The sequence below is a fragment of the Balaenoptera ricei genome, chromosome 3 (genome assembly GCF_028023285.1).
Source record: "Balaenoptera ricei isolate mBalRic1 chromosome 3, mBalRic1.hap2, whole genome shotgun sequence".
Lineage (NCBI taxonomy): Eukaryota > Metazoa > Chordata > Mammalia > Artiodactyla > Balaenopteridae > Balaenoptera > Balaenoptera ricei.
Genome location: NC_082641.1, coordinates 150,309,874 through 150,337,611, shown reverse-complemented (window position 1 = coordinate 150,337,611; position 27,738 = coordinate 150,309,874). Strand labels below are relative to the sequence as shown.

Genomic DNA, 27,738 nt, shown 5'->3' with positions numbered 1-27,738 from the left:
ACCAAAACATCCCCGCACACGGCCAAGTGTCCTGAAGTCACCCTGGTTGGGAACCACTGATGCAGGCCATGATCCTCAATGACTGCTAAAACCATGAGGTGAAAGCTGATGAGGAATGGAACCACATCTGACTCTAAAGCAGTCCCCAGAGGTGCCTGAGGAAGGTGTGGTACCCACGACCATCATCCTCGTCCATCAGCCCAAGCCCCAGCCTCCCCAACAAAACAGAAACCTGAGGAGAGTCCTCTAGTAACATCCCCTCCCCCATTTTTGCCAACCAAGTTGCCACTCCTGTGTTGAAATCATAAATCCTCCCCTGGCCCCCTTTCTGTGTTTTCCTGGAGGCTATGCTCTCTTAGCCAGGTCTTTGCAAATGCTGCTTCTTCTACCTAGAATGTTTCACCCCTCCCACCCCCTTCTATTCTTGCCAATGCTTCCTCATTCTTTCAGGTCTCAGCTTCCAGGACTCTTCCTCCAGGAAGTCCTCACTGACTCCCCCTTGGTACTATCCTGGCCCATTGTGTCACTAATCACAGTGTGTGGTCATTTTTAACTGTCTGTCACCTCAATAAGCCTCTGGGGGGCAGAGATGGCAGAGATTTACTGCTTTATCTCCAAGGAATCCAGTATAGAGTGGGCACTCAGAAAATGTTACAGGCAGGAAGGAAGGAGAAAGGAGGGCAGGAGGGAGGCATGACCCTGTGCTATCTTAGTGCTGGTGTGTACACTTGGCTGAGCGTCAGAGTGTGACTGACTGTTCCTGCATGTGCAGAGCAGGGTGCGTGTGAACTTGGACATATGTGCACAATGCAGGAGTGGCGTGCAAAAAATGGGGGCTATGAAAGCCACAGCCTTGACTGTCTCTCTCTCTCTCCCATCCCAGCTGCATCTCCCATCGCTCCACCTTGCGCTTCCTAGCTCCTGCCATGCCATATTCTGTAAATCTTCATATATTTTTGCTTCTTTCCACCTTCTCCTTGCTGTTCCTTCTGCCTGGACTGCCCTTCCCTGCTTTCTCCTTGCAGTTAAATTTCATTCAGCCTTCCAGAGTCTCCTGACCCCTCACTTCTTTCCCAGTTAGTCCTCTCATCCTCTGTGCAACCAGAGTTTTGGGGCCTCTATCTACATGCTCTTCTCTTACTGTTTTATAGTCCATCTGTTCACAACGTTCAACTGTGTGCAAGCTCCCCAAGGGCTGCCTCTTGGGGTCTCCCCATGAGACCAAGCTGAGGTACCTCTGTGCTCCCAGCTGCGGAAGGCAGGCAAGCAGCCAGTGCCCTGGGGAATGTTTTCTGATTGTATATCTGTGCCTGACTGTAGAGTGTACGGATGCCCGAATTGAACTAGATTGGGGTCTTCACACTTTTTTCTCATGAACCCCCTTAAATAATTTTGAAGAGAATATCTTTTCAGTAGAAACCATGTCATTCACAAGTAAGTTCTTCTAATTCTAATAAATACACAATAAGAATGAATAAATGAGCAGTGACAAGTGACAGCATATAAGAGATTTCCACCCAAATGAAAAACGAACGTGGATTTAGGGTAGCCAGTCAACGTTTTGCAAAAGTTAAATGAAAATATTTCCCCTGCAAGTCTTAATAAATGTTCAAGAAAAGATAAAATACTAACTTTCCTCTGCTACAAGATCTTTTACTCAAATATGACCTGTAGGAAGTAATTTTGGAAGGTTTCATCTCCTCCTTCTTGAAACTGGGCAAAATATTCCACAGAGACATGGACCAAGGAACGGATGGATGAGAAACACACCAGGCTCTTTCTCATCTCAGAGGATGGTGACAGTGCAGCAGGACCCAGACTGGTATTTCAAAGAATGCATTTTCAAAATCTTGAATATTGTCATTCCAAGATGGTTTGATAGGTAGGTAGGTAGGTAGACAGATGGATAGGTAAAGCATGGAATTTAGCCATGAGTTTGTGTCCCCTAAATAAAATAAATTACTCCCACCATTGATACTTCTTTTGTTTTCATAAGACCATCCCTTAGTAGTGAATGCATTCCAGATAATATTGGGGGAATGAATAAAAGAGGCAAGGTAATTAAAGAAAAATTGTCAATACTCCCACAGCACCTGAATTCAGAATAACCCCACCTGGACCAAAACAGGATCCACATTTTGCCCTTACAGAACAGATCAATATCAAGACAAGGGAAAGCCTGAGGCCTTACAGTAGATTCATGGCACCATGATTAAAGGGAGCTCCCCACACTGATATCATGCCTTCATTCTGTGAGCTAGAGTTTTCTACATCCCAGGCAATGCCTGCAGTGAGATGCAGGGAGGGCAAGAGGCGTACCGCTCTACTGTAAAGTGGAGGAGGGACTTTGTGGAATGTGCGGCAGGAAGGGAGCCAGGGACCACAGGGAAGTTCTCTAGCAGATCAGTTTAGGAAAGAGCACTCAGGAAAGTTGAGGATCTGTCAATCGATTCCTGATTCCTGTAAGGTTATTGTACCCATGGGCCTCTCGGAAAGACCTCACATAGTACAAGGTGTATACATCCCCAGTCTGAAGGGCCTGGATGGGTACAGATGCCCTTACACGGTAGGATAAGATGAGGGAGAAGAGAATGAGGGTAAGAGAAAGGTACAGATCAGTGGTTCTCTAAGTGTGGCCCCCAGAGCAGCAGCAGTATCCACTGGGAACTTGCACATTCTTGGGCCCACCCCAGACCTATTGAAGCAGAACGCGTAGGGGTGAAGCCTGGCAGTCTGTGTGTTAACAAGCCCTTCTGGAGATTCTGATGCACACCCAAGTGGAGAACACTGGAGCAGACTTTTATTGCTTTTGCCCCTTTATTCTGGTAATAACACTTCCATATTCCTTTGGGAAACCACCCCTGTGCCCCTTTCAGACCTTACAGTTGGTGGAACTGGCCAATGGCCGCCCCCGACTCCAGCTCCAAGGACTTGCCCATGACCTAGGTCTTGTCACTGAAAGATTCTGTCTCCCTGATCACAGTGATTGGCTCAAGAATAGAGAGAACTGATCCAATCAGAATCAGCCCTGGGACTTTTACTGAAGCCTCTGAAAAAGGTATGTTCCATTTTCTCTGAAGTGATTAAGTCAGTAAGATGTAAGGAACTACAGGGAAAATCTTCCTGAGAATGAAGCCAACATAGCAGAAGCTGGGAGAGGAGACTGAGCACCTGGATCCAGCTTTGCCTGAAGGCAGTGCCTATGTACTTTTCTGTTATACAAGCCAATAAATTTCCTTATAAGCTTAAGTCAGATTTCATGTGTTTCTGTCCATTGTAGCCAAAGAACCCAGAAACAGAGAGAGAAGTGGAGATTTGGCAGGAGTAGAGAGGTAAGATTCTAAAACCCGATGGACCTAGTTTCAAATCCTGGCTTCACTGCTTAATAAATGAGTGATTTTGAGCATATCACTTTGCCTCTTGGATCCTCTGTCCTTGGATAGAACAGGTTAAGACCAACTCCCTGGGGGGCTGCTTTGTGGTAATAAGAGTCATGTGCAAGATTCCAGGAGTCCGATGGATGACTTTAACCAAGCCTTGACCTACTTGACCTTGACCTTTTCGGAGCCTCAGTTTCCTCGTTGGTAGGAAGCAGATAAAAATAACTATCTCAGAGGATTATGGTGAGACTTAAATAAGAGAATTGGATAAAATGCCCACACAGGGACTCCCCTGATGGTGCAGTGGTTAAGAATTCGCCTGCCAATGCAGTGAACATGGGTTCGAGTCCTGGTCCGGGAAGATCCCACATGCCACGGAGCAACGAAGCCCGTGCGCCACAACTACTGAGCCTGTGCTCTAGAGCCCGCGAGCCACAACTACTAAAGCCTGTACACCTAGCCCCTGTGCTCTGCAACAAGAGAAGCCACTGCAATGAGAAGCCCGCGCACCGCAAGGAAGAGTAGCCCCCGCTCGCCGCAACTAGAGAAAGCCCGTGCACAGCAGCGAAGACCCAATGCAGCCAAAAATAAATTAATTAATTAATTTTAAAAAAAAAATGCCCACACAGAGCTGGTGCTCAGTAGGTGACAATTAGCCCTGCGTGGCTCAGGCAAATGAAATTTCAGTCTGACAGTCTTTTAAAATTAGTCAGCACCTCTGACCCACCCTAGGGGCCACAACAGGTCCTGCAGCTGCAGTGGTCAGTCTGGCAGACTGGAACATTCAAAGAGTTGCTCCTTCCACAAGTGGAGGAGCTGGGCAGAAATTCTAGCAAGTGCTAAATAGGTCTGTGAAGCTGCCCAAGGGACGGGAGGAATGCCTGGTCCATTAATGGCCTGCTCTGCAGGGGGCGACACACGGGGGCTTCCCGCCGCCTTCTCTCCTTGCCAGAGCTGGAAACCTCAGCCAGGGGGCCAGGCAGCTCCAGACAGGATAGCAAGGGTGAGCCTCGCCGCCATCTGGTCCCCAACTCCCCACCTGATGTTTGTAACAGACCCACTACCTAATTGCATGGCTGCGGGGGCAGCCTTCACATCTTTAGCACTTAATTCACTACTGTTTCTTTGGAAGCCCCAATCCTGGGGCTGTGGAAGGAGGCCTCTGCCCATTTATGAGGCTTTCAAGCCCCGAGCATCCCTTGTTAGGCTCCAGCTGGGCAGGCAGCCAGGAGAGCATCTCATTCCCACACTCAGCCTGGGGCTTTACCCCCTGCCCCGCCCCTCAGCTTACCTGGTTGGTAGGAAAACCCCCAGACCCAGCCTCTCCTTGTTGTCATGTCCTCCCCACCCACCCAGTAGGGACACTTTCCTTCTCTTGCCCCAAATTTTGGTGCTTTATTCCCCTCTCCACCCCCAACAAAAGCAGGGATGAGGAGGAATGGTGGGGAAGTGGAAAGTAGAAACAGGGAAGCCTGGATTCAAATCTGGCTCTGTCACTTTCTATCATGAAACCCACGGCCAGTTGCATTCTTCTGTGGGTCTCAGTTTCCCTGTCTACAAAATGGGCCTTCTAACAGCTATCTTGCGATGTCCTTGTGCCAATCAAATGTGATGATAGTAATAGCTAAGGTACCAAGAGCTTACTCTGCACCAGGCACCATCCTGAACAAGGTGTGTGCACATCACTGTGATCATAAGGGTCGGTCTAGAATAGGTGCCTGATAGACGTCACTTCCCTCTTCTACCCCAGTGGTCAGGGGAGGGGTGGCCATAGTGGGAGGAGACTGAATCCAAACAATGCCCAAGGGTGGGGTGGGTAGGTAGAGAGCTCGCTCTCGTCCCCAAACCCACTTCTCTCCCGAGGTGGGGACAGATCCTATTCTTCTTGCTCACTGACCCCTTGAAATGCTAGGCAAGGATCCATCTTTATTCACTTCTGGCACAGAGCACCACCGTAGGGGTGAGGGGCAAGAGGGTGAGGGTCTGGGATCAAGAGACCTCAACCATCTCCTTCCGCCCTCTACTTCTTTGGGTCAGAGAAGCAAATTTTGGAAGGGTGCTAAGAGGGACCTGGCGGGCCATTGAAGGGGCCCTCTGACCCTTGACCTCCCTGGAAGAGCCCTGACTCACCTCCCTTTGCTACACCCTGCTGGTTTATTATCAGCATCATCTCTATTCATTGGTCATCTAATGGGCTCTGTCATTAACTTGCTGGGTGCCCTGGAGCAAGTCACTTCCCCTGTCTGAGTCGTGGTTCCTTCCTCTCTAAAGTGATGAGGTTGGGACTCCCCTGGTGGTCCAGTGGTTAAGACTCTGCGCTTCCACTGCAGGGGGCATGGGTTTGATCCCTGGTCAGGGAACTAAGGTCCCGCATGCTGCTGGGGGCACGGCCAAAAAAAAAAAAAAGTTGAAGGGAGGCGGAGAGAAAAGACTGAGGATAAAACACTTGCATGGGTGCCTTCCAGCTCTTACTAGGCAGGAATAATCCCCACTTATTCGCTCTCCTATCTCTTTTAAACATTACATGTGCCCTGCAAGGTAAAAAACAGTTGGATTAATGAAGGATATTGTCTCACAGAAAAGACATGATGTGCCCAGTGTCACACAGCTGGCCAAGTGGCCAAGAGGAAAACAAACTCGGGTACCTTAGGTCCCAGATATCTGTGACCTCTGGGACACTGATATCTTGGGGAGGATCCAGAGGCTCAGGGATGGGCCAACATTAGGCACCTGGAAATGTGGTTTATACCTGCCTCCTTCCTCCGGGGGCGGTGGGAGATGATGGACGTAGAGGCAGGATCAGGGGGCTGGGGGGAAAGACTGAAACTCTGGACAGAGGCTGACTGCTCCAAGCATCCAGGCTGGCGTCAAGCCGTAGCTCTAGGAACAGACGGACTTGGGCTCAAATCCCAGCTCCTCTACTGACTATCTATGTGACCTCAGGCAAGTGACTTCACCTCTCTGAGCCTGCTCTATAAAGTGAGGCTAAAAATGCCCACCCCAGGGAATTCCCTGGCTGTTCATTGGTTAGGACTCCGCAGTTTCATTGCCAAGGGCTGGGGTTCCATCCCTGGTTGGGGAACTAAGATCCCACATCCTGCAAGCCGCGCAGCGTGGCAAAAATAAATAAACAATAATTTTAAAAAATTAAAATGCCCACCCCAAAGGCTGGTTGGGTGGATTCAATAAGATCATGCTTGGTACATAGTAGGTGCTTCAAAAGCGATGGCTGTTATTACTGGGGTTCTACTCAGCTGGACTGTGGAAACACTCATTCAGTTCTCCCCTTAAGCAAGCATCCTAAGACATCATCCTTGGCTGAGAAATCTTCTTGCCAGTCCACTGCACTTATCATTAACGTATTTCTCATAGCTCAGGAAATATCCAGAAAGCTCTGTCCACATCTTCCAAAGTCAGACCCCGAGAGGTGAAGTGACTCGCTCCAGGGCACACAGCAAGTCTCTACATCAGGGGTCTCCAAACCCCAGGCCACGGACCAGTAGCGATCCATGGCGTGTTAGGAACCAGGCAGCACAGCAGGAGGTGAGCGGCAGGCAAGCGAGCGCAGCTTCATCTGTATTTACAGCCGCTCCCTATTGCTCACACTACCGCCTGAGCTCTGCCTCCTGTCAGATCAGCGGCGGCATTAGATTCTCACAGGAGCACGAACCCTACTGTGAACTGCGCCTGCAAGGGATTTAGGTTGCCAGCTCCCTATGAGAATCTAATGCCTGATGATCTGAGGTGGAGACGAGGCGGTGATGCAAGTGCTGGGGAGCGGCTGCAAATACAGATTATCATTAGCAGAGAGGTCTGACTGCACAGAGACCATAATCAATCAATTGCTTGCAGACATATCAAAACCCTATCAGTGAGTGGCAAGTGACAATTAAGCTGCACCTTACGGAGTAGGCTGGACGTAAGCAACACACTTCGGGTGTCACTGTCTCCCATCACCCCCAGAGGGGCCCATCTAGTTGCAGGAAAACAAGCTCAGGGCTCCCACTGATCCTGCATTATGGTGAGCTGTATAATTATTTCAATATATATTACAATGTAATAATAATAGAAATAAAGTGCACAATAAATGTAATGCACTTGAATCATCCCAAAACCATACCCCCCCCCCCATCACTGGTCCATGAAAACAATTGTCTTCCATGAAACTGGTCCCTAGTGCCAGAAAGGTTGGGGACCGCTGCTCTAGAGGGCCAAGGAGAGGAAATCACCACTGGCCCCATGGCCCCTGAGAGGGAGCAAAGGCAAGGAGTTGGGTGTGGGAGGTGCCAGCAGCCTGTGGGACGAGGATGGAGGCCTGACGATGTGCTGGGGGGAAGAGGCAGGCATAGCCAGCAGCAGGAGGTAGGGCAGGGTCGTCATGGCCTCAGGCAGCCCCAGGCTGGAGTCTGCCCGCCCTTCTCCATGCAGTAGCCAGAGCAGTCCCTTTCAAGTGTAAGGCACATCACATGTGGCTCCCCATCTCACTCCAAATAAAAAAGTTCAAGTCTGGCCCCCTCCAAAACTCAGCCTCCCTCGTCCATTCTGCAATAGCCTCACCGGCCCCTCCTTATTCCGTTGACAGGCCTCCAGGCCTTGGCACTCTCTCTTCCCTCTGCCTGGAATGCTCTTCCCCTCAGTGTTTGCATGGGTCCCCCCTCCAGCGGCCTTCCCTGACCATTCTATCTAAAATAGTAGCCCCATCACCTCTAACCCCTCACCCTATTTTCTTTTACCTTATGATTTACCGCTACCTGACATATTTTATATTTATTTGGCTTACTGTATCTTCCCCAATGGAATGTAAGCTCCATGAGGGCAAGGGCTCTGCTCAGCTCATTGCGGTATCTCCAGCATCTGGCACAGAGTAAACAATACATATTTATCAGGTGAATGAATGATTGGTTGATTGAATTCTGGTGCCACGATTTTCTGGCTTGGATTGCTTTGGGCAGATCATTTCACTTCTCTGAAACCTCCAATGCAAAAGATAGTACATATCCATCTCATAGGGTAATTGTTTCAATAAAATAATAGAGGGTGAAAGGAACTGACACATAATAGGTGCCCAATAAATGACAACCATCATCACAATTATTATCACCAAGGATCTCAAACTCAGTCACCTGCTCCCTGAGGTCTTGGGCATGTCAGTGATCTCTCTGAGCCCCAGTCTGTTCACCTGTCAAACTCTGTCCCACACAAGGGATGTTTGCTGGATGCCTGGGCGGTGGACGTGAAGCACCTAGCAGGGGGTCTGACACCCAGTAAGCACTCACCAAGTGGCAGCTACTGCAGTCCTAGAGAGTCTAGGATTTGGATACCGGCCCCACCACTTTTTCCGTGACCGCAGGGAAGCAGCCAAACTTTTCCTCATCTATAAGATGGGGATAATGATAGTACCTTCTTCGCAAGTTATCAGGAGGTCACAATGAGATCGCGCACCTGAAAGGGCTTCACAAAGCCCTCAGGAGATGTGATGTGACAGGCAGGAGAGTGAGCCACAGACACACAGGACGCAGGATGGGGCCCAGGGATAAAGAAAGACCGAACCAAGCATTGTGCTCGGCCTGAGCTCAGAGGCGGGTCATAGAGGGAGCTCGGAAGAAGCCAAGCTCCGTCCCTGTCCAGGAGCTCTCTGCAGAGAAGGTGCTACTGTCCCCCACGCCACCCCCCAGCCCTGCCCCTTCCTTCTCCGTAGGGCCTCACGGGGGACCTCTTCTGGCCATTCTTGGCAAGCGGCGTTTTCAAGGGAGGCAGGTGACAGCAGCAGGACACTTATAAGAGGCACCTTTGCCTCAGTCAACCTCAAGCCCAATCTGCTTTCCACCTCCACATCCTGGGGCAGGCCCTGGGAAAGAAGACGTAGGAGAAAAGGCCCCTGGAAGTTCACGATGCCAAACACACTCATGATCCAGCCCGTGAGAGTCTGAGGAGAGAAACACCAGGTCCCCTCCTGACCTGGGCCCTCTGACCCCCTCCACCACCAGAAGAAGGAGAGTGGGGACCACCACTGCCTTGTTCAGCCTGTGCCTGGCAAAACCCAGGTGCCGACTCCACAAATGACTCAATCAATAATCCCTAGACTGCAAATTCCATGAAGCATGATTTTTTTTTTTTGGTCTGTTTTGTTCTTTGATGAATTTTCAATACCTAAAAGAGTGCCTGGCATTTAGTAAGGGCTAAATAAATATATGTTGAATAAGTGATTCCAGTAATAAGTCAATGAACGAAGCAAAGAATCATTGCTATCAAGAGAATTACTATAAGTGAAGTCCCCTGCGGGCTGGGATTTTTTTGTCTTGTGTTCTTTGATAAAGCCCCAGGGCCTTGAAAGGCCTTGGAACATAGGAGGTGCAGAGTAAATGTATGTGAGAGCACATGTATGTGAACATATGACTGAGTAAACCACTGAATCATGACTCACTAGAATTTAATCTTTCTGGAGGCAAGGGTTTCCATCTGCTTTGTTTAAGGCTGCATTCTCAGTGCCTACAACAGTGCCCATGTCGAATGAATGAATGAATGAATGAATGAATGAATAAGCAAGGCCCCAGCTCTCAGCCCAATGACCTCAGACTGAGAAGAATGAAACACAAAGGGCACCTGAGCCCCGCCCCCGGCCACCACTCGCCTCATGGTTTTTTAAATAATTTGTCGATTGTTTTTAATTGTTGAGGCAGTAATACTTGGTTCATGAAACTGCAATATACAGAGAGGTGAAATAAATAGCTTATATATATATAATATATATAATATAGCTGGTTTTAAAATATTCCCTTATTCATTGGTGTACTAGGTCACGTGAGTCATGGAAGGTTGATAGCAGCATCCTCCAGAACTGTGAGTAATGCAGGGTCACCATGATTGGACGAGGCCGTCTGTCGTCGGAAGTCGAGGCGCCGAGAATTCCGAGGGGCACACCTTCCCTGCGCGGTGTCTCGGGGCAGCTTGCAGCAGACAATAAATAAATGACTGCAAACCAGAGAGCGATTTTTGTTGGAGTTTGGGGCAGGGACAGGGGATTGGGAAAGAGGGGGAGTATGTTGGGGGTGAGGGGATACTACTTTCTCTTTGTTTTTCTCTCTCTCTTTTTTGTTTTTTTTGCTTTTTTTTTGTCTTTCTTTCTTTTTTTTTTTTTTTTTTTTTTTTTTTTTTGCTTTCAGAACCTTTGGGAAAAAGGACTTTGGTTTCTCAGAGTGTCGTTTTCCTCATTCAAGTCCTCCTCTGGGGACAAGTTTAGAGTTGTCTGTTCCTAGAGAGACACAAGCACCTGTGTGTTGACAACAGTCCCTTGGTGTGAGTCTTTTGTCATAGGGAGTTTCAAGTCAACAATAAAATCCTTATCGCTCCCCTCCCCCAAGAATTTTGGTTCAGTTTTTTGTCTTCTTTTAAACACAATATACAAAAATAGAAATTCTTCCTTATTTTTCATGTAAAAATATTCCTCTGATTGCAGTTCTCTGTGAGTGTGAGTGTGGGCTGGGGAAGCCTGGCGGGGCCACAGCGGGGCCAGCCTAGCCGGGGTGTGTGGGGCGGATCCGCCGGGACCGCTTGGTCACTGTGGTGTACTTGAAGGGCTTCTGCAGCTCTGCCTGTCCCTTGGGGTAGCGCTTCATGAAGTGGACGTCCTGCTGGTTCTCCCGGGTCTTGGGGCCTTTCCGTGGTCGCCCCTTCTTGGTGAAGCCCACGTACCAGCCAGAGTACTTGGCCGACATCAGGGCTGTGTAGTTGTTCTCCAGGACCTTCTCGATGAACACACACTCTTTGCTGGTGCCATCGGGCTGCAGGAAGAGAGAGAAGGAGGAGGTGAGAAGTGGGAGGGCAGGTGCAAGGGACAGAGCTATGTAGAGAGGGCATGGGCAGGTGGTCAAGGCTTGGGGTAGCAGAGTAGAGAGGGCCTGACCCAAGCTCTGGCCTCAGCAATTTCACTCCCTGGATCTATGGAGTGGATTTGTCATACTAGCCCCTGCATCCTTCCCTACTCACCAATTAGGTAACATCCTCCCATTACCACTCAGGGATCCATCTCTTCCACTCTCCACCCTGTAACCAGGGGCTTCCACCTCAGCTCTACTAGAACAAGAGACCTAGACCTGACCAATCAAAACATTATTTCCCATGACTGGTGCAGAGCACAGCATGTGGCCTGAGCCATCCAATCAGCGTTCCCTGAGACTCTTGTGTACGTAATCCCCAAAATCACAAGCCGATTTACACTTGGGAACCATGTAATCCTGAAGCGAAGGCAGCCATCGTACAACCATGAGGGGAAATTCTGTTTGACGACAAAGCCAGCTTGGAGCAAGGAAAGCCAAGAGGAAGAGAATGACAGAAACCGATTCCTCCTCACATCTTTTAGCTTCTGGACCGAGCTGCATCTGAAACTCAAGTTACCTCACTGTTATGTGGGCCAATAATATCTCATGTCCTTTAAAACAGTTGAGACTGTGTCCTACCACATGCAACAGAAAGGAGTCCCAACTAACGTGCACTAAACCTGAGATGAAGCCAACTACTCAACTGCCAATCAACTCCACTGTTATATAGTTAAACATAAACTCCATTACATGTGGGATGTGGTACATCTTAATGTTTGGTGTGAAGAGTGGTGGGAACCTCTAAAAATAAGAGTTTTGGCATGGCCAAACTCCAAAGCCTCTACCTCTGGTTCTGAGACTTCAGGGTCCCAGGTGAGCTCCCTGGGAGACTATGCTAGGCAAGGAGCGCTAGATTCAGAGTCAGAAGTTGAATCAACTCTAACACTTCCTTATGTGACCTCAGGCTAGTTAATTCCACTCTCTAAACTTTGGATTCCTCGCCCGGATCAAATAGGGAAAACGACTCCTGCGTCATAGAGATGTTACAAGGAATGACGCTTATAAACGAGGCTGGCACACAGTAGGAACTTGTTAAATTATTCCTGAAGAGCAGGTGGTTCGGACAGTCTGGCCTCCCTCCTTGGATCTGGACAAAGAGTGGTGCGAAGCAGGCTTTGAATCTCCTCCTTGAGAAAGTCGAATTGCTCTGTGTGGAAGAGTGGGAAACACACAAAGTTGGAAGGCCTGAATTAGCAGCACTCGAGTTTCCAGCTAACATCTCCAAATTTAGGCCGGGCCCACTCCTCGTTACAGACGGATGCCCAGCCAAGTTGGAAGCCCAGCGGTCTGGCTGTTCATGGAGACTGAGGTGCGAGTTCCAGCCTTTTGTTTGAAGTGGAAAACGGGCCGGAGCTTCCAGGAACGTTCACCTTTGAGCAGAGGGCAAGCTTGGGCCCTGCAGACAAAATGTTGAACTTCGCAGAACGGGACAGGCAGGGTAAGAAAACATTCTCTGGAGGAGAGATCTTTTGAGGAGGCTGCAGAGTGGGCGGGGTTGGGGGGGGTGGCCTGGGAGACACACACAGGACCCAGAGGACATTAGGGGCTGGGTGAGGAGTGAGGGACGATTGTGAGGGAAGCCGGGCACATGTGCAAGGCTGATAGGAAGGAGTGGTCTCTGGGCTCTGAGTCCCCCATGAATAATTCTGGAAGCTGCCTATCCAACCTGAGTCCAGGTCCCTTGGCTGGTTTCGATGGAACGGTCAGAGCAAACTGAATAAAGCCTACACCATGGCTGTTTCCCCACCCTAGAGCATCTGCCTGGAAAACTGCTTTCAACCTTCAAGGCTCAGTTCAGTAACCACCTCCCCTGGGAAGCCTTCCCTGACTGCCATCTAGCTCCCTGGATATTTCCTCCTCTTCCTTCAAGACTCCATTTAAACACCAGGCTTTACTGAACTCACATACTCCATCTTCCGAAACACCTCAACCCCCATTCCTTCTCCCGCCATCCCCCAACAGAGCAATTCTGTATCTGCCTGCCTCTTCATCAGCCCAAGAGCTTCAGGAGGTCAGGACTGCTTCTCAGTTGCTCTCCTGGCTCGGCACAAATCTTAGCCCAAGACAGGGGTGCCCAGAGCATTTGTGGTTAAATGGATGAGAGTTCTGCTCGGATAGAAACGGTGGGGTTGACACATGAATGGGTTTTCCTCCGAAAGAAAATGGACTCTGTCTCCTGGATCCCTTACTAAGGCCCCAGAGACAGTCATGAGCTATGAGAGGCCCCTCCCCTGGGGGATGTGCTAAGAAGAGTGAGGAGAGGGCTGGAGCTCCCTGCCTGCCAGCCTTGGGCTCCCTCCTCATCCATTCACTCAATCATTCAGAATTTATTGATTGCCAACTATAGGCCAGACATTTCCACATGCATTACCTCATTTAATCCTCTCAACTTGCTAAGGTAGACTCTACCTGGTAGAAGAAAACAGTTCAAAGAGGCAAAAATGGCTTTCCCAAGGTCACGGAGCTTGTTAAGTGGCAGAGCCAGGATTTGAACCTGTGTTTGCCACGTGTAGCTCGCTTCTCTGCTGCCTAGTGCCAGACAGGCCCATGAGGAGAAAGGGTATGGAAGAGTGGGCACTGCCCATCAAAACACCTCCTCTCCCCCAGGCCCACAGAGCCACCGTGGGCATGAAGCAAGAACTCGGAGGTTCAAGGGCCAGCACACCGCCTGGCACACGTGCTCATCCACGTCTTGGTTGAGGATCTGGGCTTCAGGCTGAGATTCCCGGCACTCCAGAGGTCAGGAGCCCCTTGGGAGGAGCCATGGGGCCTATGATGGTCACAAGTTCCCCACCATGAACTCAGACCCAGTGGATAAGAAGCTAACAGTAGGCTCTCCCGGGGCTTGACCCTCACCTCTGCTGACTACCTCTATAACCCTGCTTATGGCCCGCAGAGATTTAAAAAAACACATATGCATGGGCCTCACCCCTGAAAATGCTGACTCAATCAGTTTAGGCAAGGCAGATCATCAATATTTAGAGAGTAAGTGAATAGCCCATCCCAGAACCTTGGTGATTTAGTAGAATTTGATCATCTCTCCCCCTCTACCACCTCCAACCTCCTTCTTTCCAAACTGGAGTCCTATTCCTTCTATTTGACCTGAAGACTGAAACCAGATCACATCATTTGGCTCCTAGATCTAGTCTTCCATGAAACTAGAACTACCCCCTGGTTACATAGGCAAAAAAGTCCTTTTTTGCTTCAAGGCATTTTGAATTGGGTTTCAGTCACTTCCAACCAAAGCAGTCTTCACAAAGATACAGTGGTAGGCAGGGTACCCTCTGCCCTGAAAGGGTCTGGGGCCCTATGTTGCCCCAAAGAGGAAACACCAGTAATCACACAGGAGGGGGCAGATGAGAAAAATCCATCTGGGTTGAATCTCCACAAATGGGGAAAAACTGCCTGGTACATAGTGTTTGACACTCAACAACTCTTTATGGAATGAAAGGAAGTGCTATCTCCTAGGTCAGGTGGACGTGGGGTCCAGAGAGGTGGCAAGGAGAAGCGGGGCTACTTCTCTCTCAGGGGCTCGGGAGAAGAGCTCTGGCATATGATGGGTACAATGCAGCAGAGGGAGTAGCACAGCCAAGGGTCTGGAACATTGGCAAAGGCTCTGCTGGGGGCTCAGCAGATGTGTCCAGCTGTGGCCAGAAATGTAGAAGATTGACACCCAGGGTCTAGACCATCCAAGGAAGCTATCCTGTTGAGCCAAAGGATCCAGAGCCTAAGCTGAGGTCAAGGATTCCCACAGGTGAAGGACCTGGCTTCAAAGAGGAAGGTAACTCATGTTCAGCAAGTAAGTGCCTACTAAGTGCCAGTGTTATCTTCCCATTTTACAGGTGAGGACACTGAGGCTCAGTGAGGTCAGGGCACTTGGATTCCTGGGCCTCATGTGGCTAATTCTGGCTGTAGGTTAAGAATCAATCCTCAGAAAGCAAGCACCCACATTTCTATTTCTTTGGTGCCCCTGCAGCCCTTTGGGCAGGTACAAGAAGCATGATGGATGGATCCACAATTGGATGCAGCGGGGGATGCAGGCACGAAGACAGACAGTGACAACCCAGGTAAGCAGACCGGAGAGAGACGGCTGTGCGATGGGCTATGGGCTCCAGGGCGGGTGCGCTGACTGAGCAGTCAGTGAAGCCAGAGGCTACGGCAGGATGAGCCAGGACTCATCCAGGCGGATGGTCAAGGGAAGGGCAGTCCTGGCAGAGGGTACAGCATGCACAAAGCCTGAAGGCGCCATCAGGTAGTAGAGGCTGGCAGTGCCATGTGTCCGTGACACAAGGACCACGAGGGCAGGGAAGCTCTCCCCAAGGAGTGTAGCCTTTCTTGGGTAGATGGTGAGGACCCAGGGACTGGTTCTGAGCTGAGCTGGGGACAGAGGATGGGGAAGACCTGATCCCTTTTGTGCTTTAGAAAGCTGAGGGTGGGCACTGGGGAAAGGCCTGGAGGTGGAGCCTGAGGCCGCTGAGGAACATTATTCCCGAGAAGGTATGAGGCCAGAACAGAGGCAGGAGTTAGGGATGGAGCAGACACACGGGCTACCAAGAGTAATTCCAGGACCGGGGTCTGACTGGCTGGGGAGTCTGTGATGGAACAGCAACCCAAGGGCCTGGGGTTCCAGCTGCAGGAGCCAGAGAGAGTGAGGGGCGCTGGGCTAGGCAGAGGCCAACAGGGGGACCTGCCCAGGGCAAAGTCAGGACAGGGGGACTAGGGTGGGGTGGGTTGGTGGAGCGCCCTTGGAGCCTCCCAGGTCAGCCCAGAAGACCGGAAAGAGATGATGGGGGGAGCTGCAGCAAGCGGGGCGGAGCGAAGGGAGGGGAGGGGAGGGGAGAGGAGAGGAGGGGGCGGGTGGGGGCGGGTGGGGGCGAGCCTCCCTGGGCTACGCGAAGCCTCGCCGCCAGCTGAACCATCCCCAATATTAATGACGGGAGAGAGGGCGAGGGGGCAGGAAATCGGAGCCGGCTCCTGTGGAAGCGGTGACTCAGCGGCCAGCCGGCGGGCGGGCGGAGGGCGGCCGGCGGCGGGGAGCGGCCCGAAGGGACGGGGCTGTTCTTTTGACCCCAAGACGGCCCTCCTGGGGTCAAGATGCCGGGAACCGCGTAGACGGGGAGGGAGGGGCGCGCAGGCACTGGGCACGGCGGGCTGCAGCGCGGCCCCTCCTTTAAACAGAAAAAAAAAAGGTGGGGGGGGGGGAGAAAGCCGAGCCCACAACTGCAAGCAGGTTGGGCCTGGGAGGCGGCCCAGGCGGGCAGGAGAACAAAGCGCCTGACGCGGTGCTTGCCGCGCCGCCACAGGAAACGCACGGCCAGGCCAGGGCACCCGGCGCCCGGCCTGCCCGCCGCCCCTGCCCCGGACCCCCTCGCTGGCTGGCCGGCCGGCCTCGGGACGCGGAAAGTGAATCACTAATTAAAACCACTCCTTGGCATACCGGGGCCGCGCTACACGGATTACTAGTATTTTGCTCTTTGAGAAGCTCCAGTCGGTGTGGGCAGTGCAGCTGGATTCCTTTGCCTTCCAAACCGGGCTTTGAAGCCCGCCTACCTCTAGCGTGGGACCTGGGACAAGTGCCCGGATGTGGCCAAGCCTCAGCTTTCTCATCTGTGAAATGGGGATGGTGGCAGTACCAACCTCTTGGGATTATTATGGAGCATTTTTGCTCAGTGCCCAGCAGAAAGCAGGTGCTCAATTAACAGAGGCTATTGGTACCGTTGTTATTAACAAATAATAAGCAACAATACCCTGGCTCTGTCCAGCCAGGTAACAGGTCCCTGGCCTGTTACCTTCTCTACAGGCACTTGGGAATGGGGGAGGGGAGACGGATAAGAATTGGGGGATTCAGGAAGTCAAAACCATGGCTTAAACAGGAGTTGAGGTCATGCTTCCTTCCCCCCAACAAGGTGTAATAAATGCAAATCATCACCCAAGGTCTTGCCGCCAAGTCGAAGAAGCCATCCTCCTTGGAATCTGGGTCTGCCGTCCACCCCCCACTCCACCTGTTCAGCAGAAGCCACCACCCCCCTCCATTATACAAGGTGGATAGGGGGTGAGTCAGGTCCCTGCAGAGAGAAGGGAACACGGAGCATGCCACTATAGAGCTACCACCAGTAATGCTTTCCACTGGAACATCCAAAGGAAGCAAGTGTATGAACTTCACAAACAGACACTAGGAAAAAGGGGGGCAGCATCAAAACGCAGCATCAGTGGAGGCTCAGAACCCCTGGCATGTGGGTCCACACCCCACCCCTGCCCTAATTTGTTACATGCAGCTCTCTTGCCTATTCCAAAGTAATAAAATCTTCCTGAAATGCTAGAATCATGAGGCCCAGAGCTGACAAGGCTGCTGGGTTCCAGAGGCGCTGCTTTGAGGAGTTGTAAACCCCTGGTGATTGTTAAAACAATGCTGCAGCCCCTGCCCTTGGCCTAATGGTTCCCTGTTCCCAGACATCAGGTACATTCAGGCAGGGGGCCTCAGAACTCCTCAAGGATTCTCCCACTACCACGCAAGCCAGAGCTCCACATCCACCAGGAGAGATCAGGGCCCTGTGTGCTCACGAAAGTCACAGCCACAGATACCTCGGCCTGGCAGGCTGCAGGTGTGGGGACAGAGAAGAAGTGGGGTGGTGAAAGGAAGAGATCACAATGGGAATCTCACACATACACACACACACACACACACACACACACACACACACACACACACACATTCATGGGGCCTGTTTTCCATTTGGGGCTGATAGGGCCCTGGACATACTGTTCCATCTACCCAGAGCTGCCGGGGGACCCACCCAATCCAGACCATCACTTACCTTCCCCACAAGCTTGCCTTTCCGGTTCATACACAGGTAGAATTCCGTCTCCTTGCCCTTGATCCGGACTTGACTACCGAAGGTATCTGTCTCCACTAGGAGCTGGGCTTCGAAAGGCAGAAGGAGAACAAGACACATTTTTTTACCAGGGGCAATGGCTGGCCTAAAGACTCAGCGACATGATCCCTGACCCTGTCCCCGGACCTCCCACTGCCCCCAAAATCAGGCATGGGGGATGCCTCTGACAGGTCTCTCTGGAGCAGCCTGCCCCTTAGGCAGCGAGAGAAGCTGTCTGACACCTGTTCCCCGACTCCCAGCCTCTCTTGACTCCACTTGGGACCCAGATCGCCCCTTGTGGCTGAAGACCAGTGTGCCTTCTCCTCCCCTCGTCATCCGCTTACCCTCCCCCGCCAACACCCTTCCCCAAGGCAGGACAGACAGCCACACAAATAACCCCAGAAAAGCAGCAGTCTCTGAACTAAGGGGTCAGACATTCAGAGGCACGTGAGCTCACACAGGCATGCACACTACGCACACGCACACAAAACACACACACACACACCTTGCCTTGTGGAATGCCAAGCTGCTTCCTCCAAAATTTAGGTCACAGGCCCCTTCCTCCAGGGAAAACAACATCTGGAGAGTCCCCTCCCCTCTGGGGATATGGGTGAGGGAGTGCCCTGGCCACTTGAAGTGGGGAAGGGTCAGGGAGGGGTGTTTCGAGTCCCTGGGGAAAGGAGGCTATCTGCATAATACTTCACCTTCCTCGATCAAGGCCACCAAGGCTGAAGAATAACTACCTCCCAGGAGCCCGGAAGTCCCAACCAGGACCCAATACCCCCTGGTCAGGAGTGGGAGGCCCCATGCTAAACCATCTATGCTCCACAGAGCCTCCCTCAGGATGGGGGTGTCCAGAGCTGATCCCCAAAGGCCTGACTAAACAAGGACATCAAGTGGCCAAAGGGTGACTGTCTCTTGATTAGGCATACTGTGAGACCCCTCCAGTCCACATTTTCTCCCCAGTAGGGTGCTGTGTGACTTTGGCAGGTCATGTGCCCTCTCTGAACCTGAATCCCTGTGCCTGGATTTCCCACCACCACCACCCACTTCTTTGCCTATGACCACCCCCCCATTCTCACCCTCCCTCCCCTCACTCTTTGCTTCCCAGCACCTGCCCCTCCCTCACCCAAAAAATTTTTATTTCAGTGACAAGGGACTTGCTTCTCAATAACAAAAATCATAGCCCTAAATACAGTATCCTTGGAGCCACAAAGAGTGTACCTCAGTGCCCCTAAAATACACTAGGTATGATTTTAATAAAAAAATTTTAAATAAATACCCTGATGCCCTGCTGTGAAAATTAAAACCATCTGGAACTCAGGATTTCCAAATAATTAATCTAGCCTTCCTTTGACACCACTACTAATTAAAATATGATACCCACCTTTCCAAGGAAAAAAAGAAGAATTTATATAAAATTTAAAGATCTAACAAGAATTTAGTAATTCTAGGAACAAGGGTGGGGGGCACATTCTTCTCTCCACCTTCCCCCATCCCTAGTAAACACTGAGTTGAGAATATTAACCAACACTGAGATAGGGGGTTATAAGCCCTTCCTGTTCCCTGTTCCCCTTAACTCAAATTCCCCATTAACTCTCCTCTTACCTTGGTTCCTGGCAACCAAGGGCCAAACATCACAGCAGCTCTGGGACTTGCTTTCTGTATCTCCTCACAAAGCTCAGGCCCCACACGGGATGGGGGTTGTTGGGGGGTCAGGAGGGTCCCCAACTCTAGGAGCTTCTGACGAAGGTAGCATGTGTAAGGGGATAGGTGAGAGCTTTGAAATGCACAGATATGGATATGAATCCCTGGCCCCACTTGCCACTGTATGACCTTGGGCCTTAGTTTCTTCATCTGTAAAATGGGAATAGACATCTCCAGTCTTCAACAGTTATGGTGAGGATTATACAAAATGATGCTGTAAAGGGCCTAGCACCCTGTTCTCAGAGGCTGGGTAGGGGAAACTTAGTAACTATTGTTTAAGTTTCCTAATAACTGCAAAACAAAACTGTTTTCCCAGAAAAAAAGAAAAGTAGTGGAAAAATATCAGATGTGTATAAAAGGGCAGAGATGGAGCAGAACTTGCCTCCCCAAGGTGTGCCCTCTGTCCTGAACTTCCTCAGCATCCTCCAGGGTCGCAGGCACCCCACACTGTGAGTGCATCAGAAAATGCCTTAGACTGTGATTCATGGGGTCTGATTCCATTTCTGGAATTGCCATCCTGGGAGTGTGACCTTGAGTAAGCCACACAACCCTCTGAGCCCCAGTTTCCTTACCCATGCAGTGGGAATGGGGCTTGACCCTATTCTGAATGTCTCTGGCATTGGAGAGGGGCAGGCATGGGAAACCGTAAGAAGAGGGTGAGGCCACAGGGCTGGGGCCCAGGCAACCCCGAGTGAGTCCGAGGGGAAAACTGCTCTGTCTGCCCTCCCCCAGCACATGCCTGGGCCTCTGTCCTCAGAAGAGCTCCTACTACACGCTGGATCTGGCTCCCATGTGAGCCTGCTAAAGTCACACATCCCCACAAGGTTGGGTACCTTTGTCCCCTTTTTACAGTGTAGGAAACTGAGGTTCAGAGAAGCAACCCAGCAGGAAGGGCTGACGTCAAGTCTGCCTGGCTCTTCCTGCTGGGGCCTGGGTCCCAGAGGAGGGCCCCCAGCTCTGGGGAAGACTTGGCTCAAAGCACAACCCCCATCTCTCATTAACCACAGCCCATCTCAGGAAGCCCTGGCCTCTGCCTAAGCCATCCAAAGGGCCTGGGGCTGGGGCTGGACTGCACCTCCACCCCTGCAAGCCAGTCACCCTCACCCCAGCGAGGGCAGGGTCTGCACCAGCCTCTGTGCCCAGGGAGCCAGAAGTCTGTTCTTCCCCGACTGCAACAAGCCATGGAGTGACCTAGACTCCACTCAGCACATGACATAATGAGGAGCGAGCCGGGCCAGGATTATGTAAAGTCTTTGGGGAGTAATAGCAGCAGCATTTCTCAGAAAGACAGAAAGAGAGACTCCGCCCGCTCAGACCAGGTTTGCCCCAGAGCCTGCCTGCCTGGTCCTCAGCAGCACGCTGCCCCTTCTCCTGACTCAAGCCCCAAGCCCCCAAGATGCAGCTCTCAGGAGCTAGGAGCCTCATCTCCGCTCAGTTCCACTCTCGCCTCTGTCCCAGGCCAGGCGGGAGGGGTTGAGGATAGTATCTCTCCCCTCACCACCCTGGCATGCCCCCATCCTCTCTCTGCCACTCTTGTCCCCAGCAGTCTCTTCTCTACACAGCAGCCAGAGGGATCCTTTTAAAATATAAAATTAATTGTGCCTCGTCCCTGCCAAAGCCTCCTATGGATCTCCAACCCACTAAAAATCCAGACTCTTTACGGGGACCCGGAAGGGGCACGTGGTCTGGCCCCTGCTGCCTGCTCCCACCTCCCTCCCTCACTCACAGCCCTCCAGCCACACAAGCCTCCTTACTGTTCTTGCTCTAAGACACCAAGCACACTCCCACCTCAGGGCCTTTGCACTTTTCCTCTGCCTGGAGATTGCTCTGCCCAGAGCTTCCCATAGTGGCTTCTCACTTCCTAGGTTGACATCTCAGCTCAGATGCCACCTCCTCAGAGAGGCCTTCCCTGGCCATGCTGTCCAATGTCGTACTACCCTCCCAGTTCAGCTCTAGCCACCCACTGCTCCACTGCCCTCAGAGCTCTTCTCCAAGTTGTTTTATTTGCTACCTTTTCTATTGTCTGTCTCTATCCACTGGAAGGTAAGCTCCATGAAGGCAGGCCCTTACCTGTCTCATTCACCACTGTGGTTTCCAGCACCTAGCCCATACCTGGCTCACAGCAAATGACCAATAAGTAAATTTTAGTAACTGCATAAAGGGCTTGGTGAGGTAGGTATGAATAAAGCTATTTAAAAGTTAAAGCAAACGAGATTCGGGGAGGTAAAGGGACTTACCTAATGGTACACAGCTAGTAAAAGCAGGGTAGAAGTTCAAACCAAGTCTCTGATTCCAGGTCAATGCCCTTAGCAACTCTTCTCTCTACCTCCCCACACCCCCGTGTTACTCCTGCCACTCACTAGAACTCTGAGCTCCTACCCACCCATCCTTACAACAATCCCAGGAGATTAGAACTATTTTTTTATTATCCCCATTTTACAGGTGAGAAAATTGAGTCCCAAGGTCAGACAGGGATGGAGTTAAAAGGCAGGCAGGATTCAAACCCAGGCAGGCTAACACGGAAGTCTGGGTCTTAGCCTGTCTCCCCCACCGGTCACTTCTCCTCCATGTCAGTCCCTTTCCTGGGGGAGTTAGTGAGTGAACGAACACCAAAGGCAGGCAGGGAAGGTCTTCGCTTGACCTCACCTTCTTGGGGCAGAGGTCTGTGGGTTGGGATGCCCAAAGACCCAAAAGTTGGGGCCCATCCCTCCTCAGCTCCACTTCCAAATGACCTTGAGGGAGGAAGGGGTGCCAACGGTCACCCTAAGGAAAATACCTTCGAGCTGATTCTGGGAGGTGGGGGAGCCCATAGGAGCACCCAAGTCTGGGTTCAAACCGCAGCCAGAGAGGCATGAAATGACTTCAGATCTGGTTTTGACTAGAAGGAAAGGCTGCACGCACCAGAGGGTGAGTGCAGGATGGGGTGGGGGGGGTCCCACAACCCAGCTCCCCTGAAGGCAAAGTCCACAGAGCCAGTCTTACCAGGGCCCAGCACAGAGCAGGAGCCCAGCGCCTGCCCATGGCTGGGGGCCAGGAGCTCGAAGGACCCAATCCCTTCTCCAGCACTGAGAGAGGAAAGCAGAAAAGGAAAATGAGAAAGTGGAAGAAAAAGGAGCCGGAAAGAAAGCCCTTTCAATAAAAACTCATGCTGTCTTTTTTTCCCCGTTTCTCTTAAATGCATGGAGTAACAATGACAATTAAAAAAACAAAACAAAACAAAACGGCTAATACTTATTTGAGCATTTACCATCTGTCAGGCACTGTGCTTGGAGTCTGAATGTGGAATGTCTCATTCGATCCTCACAACAACCCCATGAGGTAGGAACTATTACACCCATTTTACAGATGAAGAAACTGAGGCCCTGAGCAGTTAAGTTACTTGCCAGAGTCACACAGTAGGACCAGGATTTGAACACAGGCAGAGTAACCCCGGAGCTAGCCTGAGACAGAGAGATTCAGACAGAGGTGAGCAGAGCAGGACAGACATCAGGCAGATCAGCCATGGCAGAGAAAAAAGAAATGACTTTGATGGATGGATTGATTGACTGATTCCAGTGTGATTCCCTAGCTGGGCTTCCCTGCGGGCAATCCATAGCCTCACTTTAAAGACTTTTGGTTTGAAGGGTAGGAAACGACAGGGAAAGACCAAGAGGCAGACAGAGACCCAGAGAGACACATACAAAGAGGGACACAGAAGACCCAGAGAAAGAGAACTGGAAAAAACTAAGCAGGAGAATTGGTTTCTTTTCCCCCAAGCCTTGGGGTAAAATCCCCAAGACCTGAGAGAGCAGTGGGGGGAGCTGGGAGCCAGCGAGAGGCTGGGCAGAGCTGGCCGCACCCAGACCCCGCACGGGGTGGCCAGCCGGCCGCTACAATTCCAGTGCTGACAGTGAGGCTGGCCACTCTCCAGGCATCATCCTCCAGCGAGAAACGTCCTTGCCACAAGAGGCACTGGGAGGCCACACCAAATCACACTCCCTTCCTCCCCTCTGAAGGTGGACCAGGTCGAGGGGAGGGGAAAGAAGCGGGGGTGGGGGGAAGGAGCCCTTTCTGGAGACGTTTCAGCATCACTATCCTCACACACCCACACACACCCACTGTGGCCTCTCCCCAAAGGTGCCCATGGTTCCCCTTCTCCTAAAGTCCCCCAAGGAGGTTCGCAGGCCACGTGGGCGAGCCGGAAAGGAAGAGAGAAAGAATCAATAGGATCGATCGGGAGCTATATTTAATCCTAGCTGTACCTCTCATGTGGCCATTTGAGCTGCAGAGTCAGCGAGGTGTGGGTGGCCACTCCTCACTGGGGACAGAAGTCGTGGAACATGAGCTCAGAGGGCAGGGGGTTTAGATGGAGATATTAATGCCCCTTCCCAGCTGGGAGCGCCCCTCGGGGAAGCTGGTCCTGTCGCTCACTGTATCCTTGCTGCAAGATGCAAGGCTGGCTGGAAGGAAGGACGGGAGAGGAGGACAGGAGAAGAGGAGGGAGGGAGCACGGATTCCCCAGGTACCTACTGTGTGCTGGGCTCTGTGCCAGGCACTTGCCCCCACCCCAGGGGAGTGGTCCCGTCTACACTCCCGGGCGCACACATGGGTCACCCATGTATTCACTGGCCCAAGCATGTATTGAACCGTTGTTTGTGGCTGGCTCTGTGCAGGGGATACAGCAGTGAACACAATAGACAGAAGCCGCCTAGCCTTAGAGTTTGCACTATAACAGGAGACACGGAGAGCGAATAACTAAATACATACCAGAACCTCAGGTAGCAATAAGTGCTAGGAAGAGAAACATACCCACGAGGGGACAGAGACAGGAATTCCCTGATAAGGGGACAACTGAACAGTAGTCTGAGTGAGGCGAGGGAGCAAAAGCCATGGGGACATCTGGGAGAAGGGCATCCCCAGGCTGAGGACACAGCAAAGGCCCTTAGCTGGGGACATGCTTGGTGTGTTCCAAGGGCAGCAGGAAGCTCGCTGGGGCTGGAGCAGAGCGGGCAAGGACGGGGCAGTGGAGCCCAATGTGAGGGTGCTAGTCAGGAGTCAGGCTACACCAGGCCTTCCTGCCGATCCAAGGACTTGGATTGCATTCTAAATGAGCTGAGAGCCTTTGACTAACAGAGTGACACAGTCTCACGTTTTGGACTGTGGTATGGAGAATGGACTGTGGGCCGTCAGATTCAGAGAAAAGAGTCTCTGCTGCCTCAGCCACACCAGCCAGCCCAAAGGACCTAGCTCCTTGCTCCAGCACAGCCCTGCAGCAGGTACCAGAATGAGAGAAACGGGGACCAGAAGGCCCCCTCCCACTTCCAACAAAAAGCCCTGGAAGACCCCACATACTTTCCTAGGTGAGTCACGCAAGTCAGCCCCTGATTGTGCTTTGCGTGGCCCCGTAATTATTTTATTCATTTATCCAGTAACCTTTAAGGGGGGCCTGCTTTCAGGACATGTACTAGACATGCAGACAGGCAGAAAGGTCACTGCTTTCAAGGAGCTCACGTTCTCAGAGGGGCAAGGGTGAGCGGGGGAGCTGCCTAGAGGGGCAGAGCCCATGCTGGGGCAGGCTGACTCCCTGTGACCCTGGGCAGTGGTGACACAGCTGGAATCACAGACTAATCCATGCCTAACTGGAACAAGCCCACACAGTACAAACTCCGTGCCCTGCCCGTGCCTTCCCACAATTGTGAGGAAACCCACTGGTGCAGGGAGGGGATGGAAAGCGCCCAAGGGGACACAGAGAGCGAGGGGCCCAGGCTCTTCCTACTCAGAGTCAGCCCCTAGAAAGGAGAAGGGGCTCTCGCCTGGGAGCTCCTTGAGGGTTGGGCCTGGGTTGTCTCACTCACCGCTGTATCGCCCAGTGAGGGAGGGACCAGGTGTGAACTGAGAGACCGGACCGCACGCAATAGAACGGTCCAGATACCCTTCCACATCCAGCCTGAGACAGCAGCCAGAGCATGGCCAGTCTGCCCTGCTGCTTAGAATCATGCTGAAAAAGCCTCTTCTAAACTGTAGCTGATATGCCAGGGCCCCACTAAGGGGAGAGAAGCAGTACCCCTTCTGGAAGCCCCACGAATCAGTTCTCGAGAGGGGAAACCTTCACCTGAGCCCATGACGGTATGCCCCTGCCGCCGTACAACAGCACAGAGTTCAGCTGGTTATTATGAATATTCTTGCTTTAATAATCATATACTCTTTGAGAATAAGATATTCTCTCATTTCAATTACCCCATTTTACAAAAGAGTAAACAGGATCAGAAAGGCTAACACACACCTAAGGTCTCCAGCTCGTAAGTGGTGGAACTGAGATTCCAATTCCATCTGACTCCAGAGTCCACATGCCCACCCTCTCAGAAGACCACCTCCCTGGCTATCACAGCCCCTCCGGAGGCCTGCTCCGGGTTGTTCTGGGCACTGTCAGTCCTGGGAGGCTGGAAAACCTACTGCAAAACCTTGGGTGTTCTGGGCATTTTTTCTTAATCAAGTAGAGGAGCCCTTTTCTGCAAATGAAAATAGGCAGGAAGATCCAACCACGTGGCTTATAAAAGCAGAGTTGCTCCCACACCGCCATCCCTGATGCTGGGGCCCCTCCGCCTCCCTGAGGGCTGGCTCAGCTGACCCCAGGTGCTCCTCTGCTGAGACTCAAGTCCCACCACCCAGCAACCCTGCTTCCTGTAGCCAGGGGGTGCTGACACCTCCACATCCCAGCTGAAGGGCATCAACCTTGGAGGCAGGTAGAGTGGGGCCTTCTCATCCTTGCTTGGCAGGTGAAGAAACTAGGCCCAGAGCCAGACATGCTTTTCCCCAGCACTGGGGGCTGCTCAGCGACCGAGCTGCCCCTGGAACCCAGGGGTCCTGCCTCCTGGCCCAGTGCTGTTTCTTCAAGGTGGCAACTACCTGCAGGACAAAGGTGACCAGGACCAAGGGCAGGAAGGGGAGGGGCTGATGTAATAATCCCGAGTGGGCAGGGTGGCCCTCCCCCAGTTCCTGGCCTGCCAGGTGTCCCACGACCTAAGCCTTTAGCCCCCTGGCCAGCATACCTCTCCCTCCAGAGCCGAACCTAAAGCTAAGAAAGTCCTGCATTCCTGGAACAGCCAACCTCAGGGCCCTCAGAGTGCTCTGGGAAAGCTTCAGGGAGCCATGGGGAGAAACTCTTGCAGAACAGCCTGGTGTAGAAGCCTGGCTGACATCTATATGCAGATTGCACCGAAGACTGCTCACTGCTGCAAAGCCGGCCAAGAGCTCCTGGGCAGGGCACCCAGACAAAGGTGGGCCTGCATCTTGCACCTACCTGCCTGTGGGGTCCAGCGCCTCGGGACGCTGTCAAATCTGAGATTCTGAGTGTTTTACAGACTCAAATCTGAGATTCCGGGCGTTTCTGGGGATTCCAGACTCCAGGCATTTATAGGGATTGTTTATACTTGGTGTTTGCTGAAATTCCCAGACTGCATTCTAACTGTGTATGAATGCAAGTCTCAGAAGACACCATTCCTTCAGCTGGATGGAGCCCTGAGAAGGAGGGAGCAGGATCTCAGACCATCCTGGGCCCCCTGGCCTGACTGAGGACTACTGGCTGCCCCTCCTCCACAGGCAGGGCAGGCTTCTAACACAGCCCCATCCTCCTGCCCGGCTTGGCCACATAAATCACCCTCCCAATAATATTTGTATTGATTATCTAGATTGGAAGCCTCAATTGGCTCCATTGTCTCACTTCCTCTCCCAGGGCTCACAGATGGGATCCCTTCGCCTCATCTGCGTTTCTAATGCGACATTTAAATAGAGCAGCCTCAGTGGCCAGCAAGGCCCCTGGCTGCCCTGGGTGTTGGGGGATTGGAGGAGTGATAAACATATTCCTTGACAGAGACTCATTAAATCTAGAGTTTGTGGAGCTGGAGGAGAAGCCAAGATGGGCGA

The 27,738-nt window shown here is 51.9% G+C and overlaps 1 protein-coding gene across 1 annotated transcript in view; it reads right to left on the bottom strand.

The window, feature by feature from the left end:
• Positions 1–10,017: 10,017 nt before the first annotated feature.
• Positions 10,018–27,738, bottom strand: part of FGF18 (fibroblast growth factor 18) — a 34,970-nt gene continuing 17,249 nt past the window's right edge. Inside the window, exons 4-5 of the mRNA XM_059919634.1 lie at positions 18,073–18,179; positions 10,018–11,161 (exon numbers count right to left, since the gene is read on the bottom strand). Of these exons, the coding sequence (XP_059775617.1) occupies positions 10,895–11,161; positions 18,073–18,179 (374 nt within the window). The 3' untranslated portion in view covers positions 10,018–10,894. The remainder of the gene's footprint in view (positions 11,162–18,072; positions 18,180–27,738) is intronic.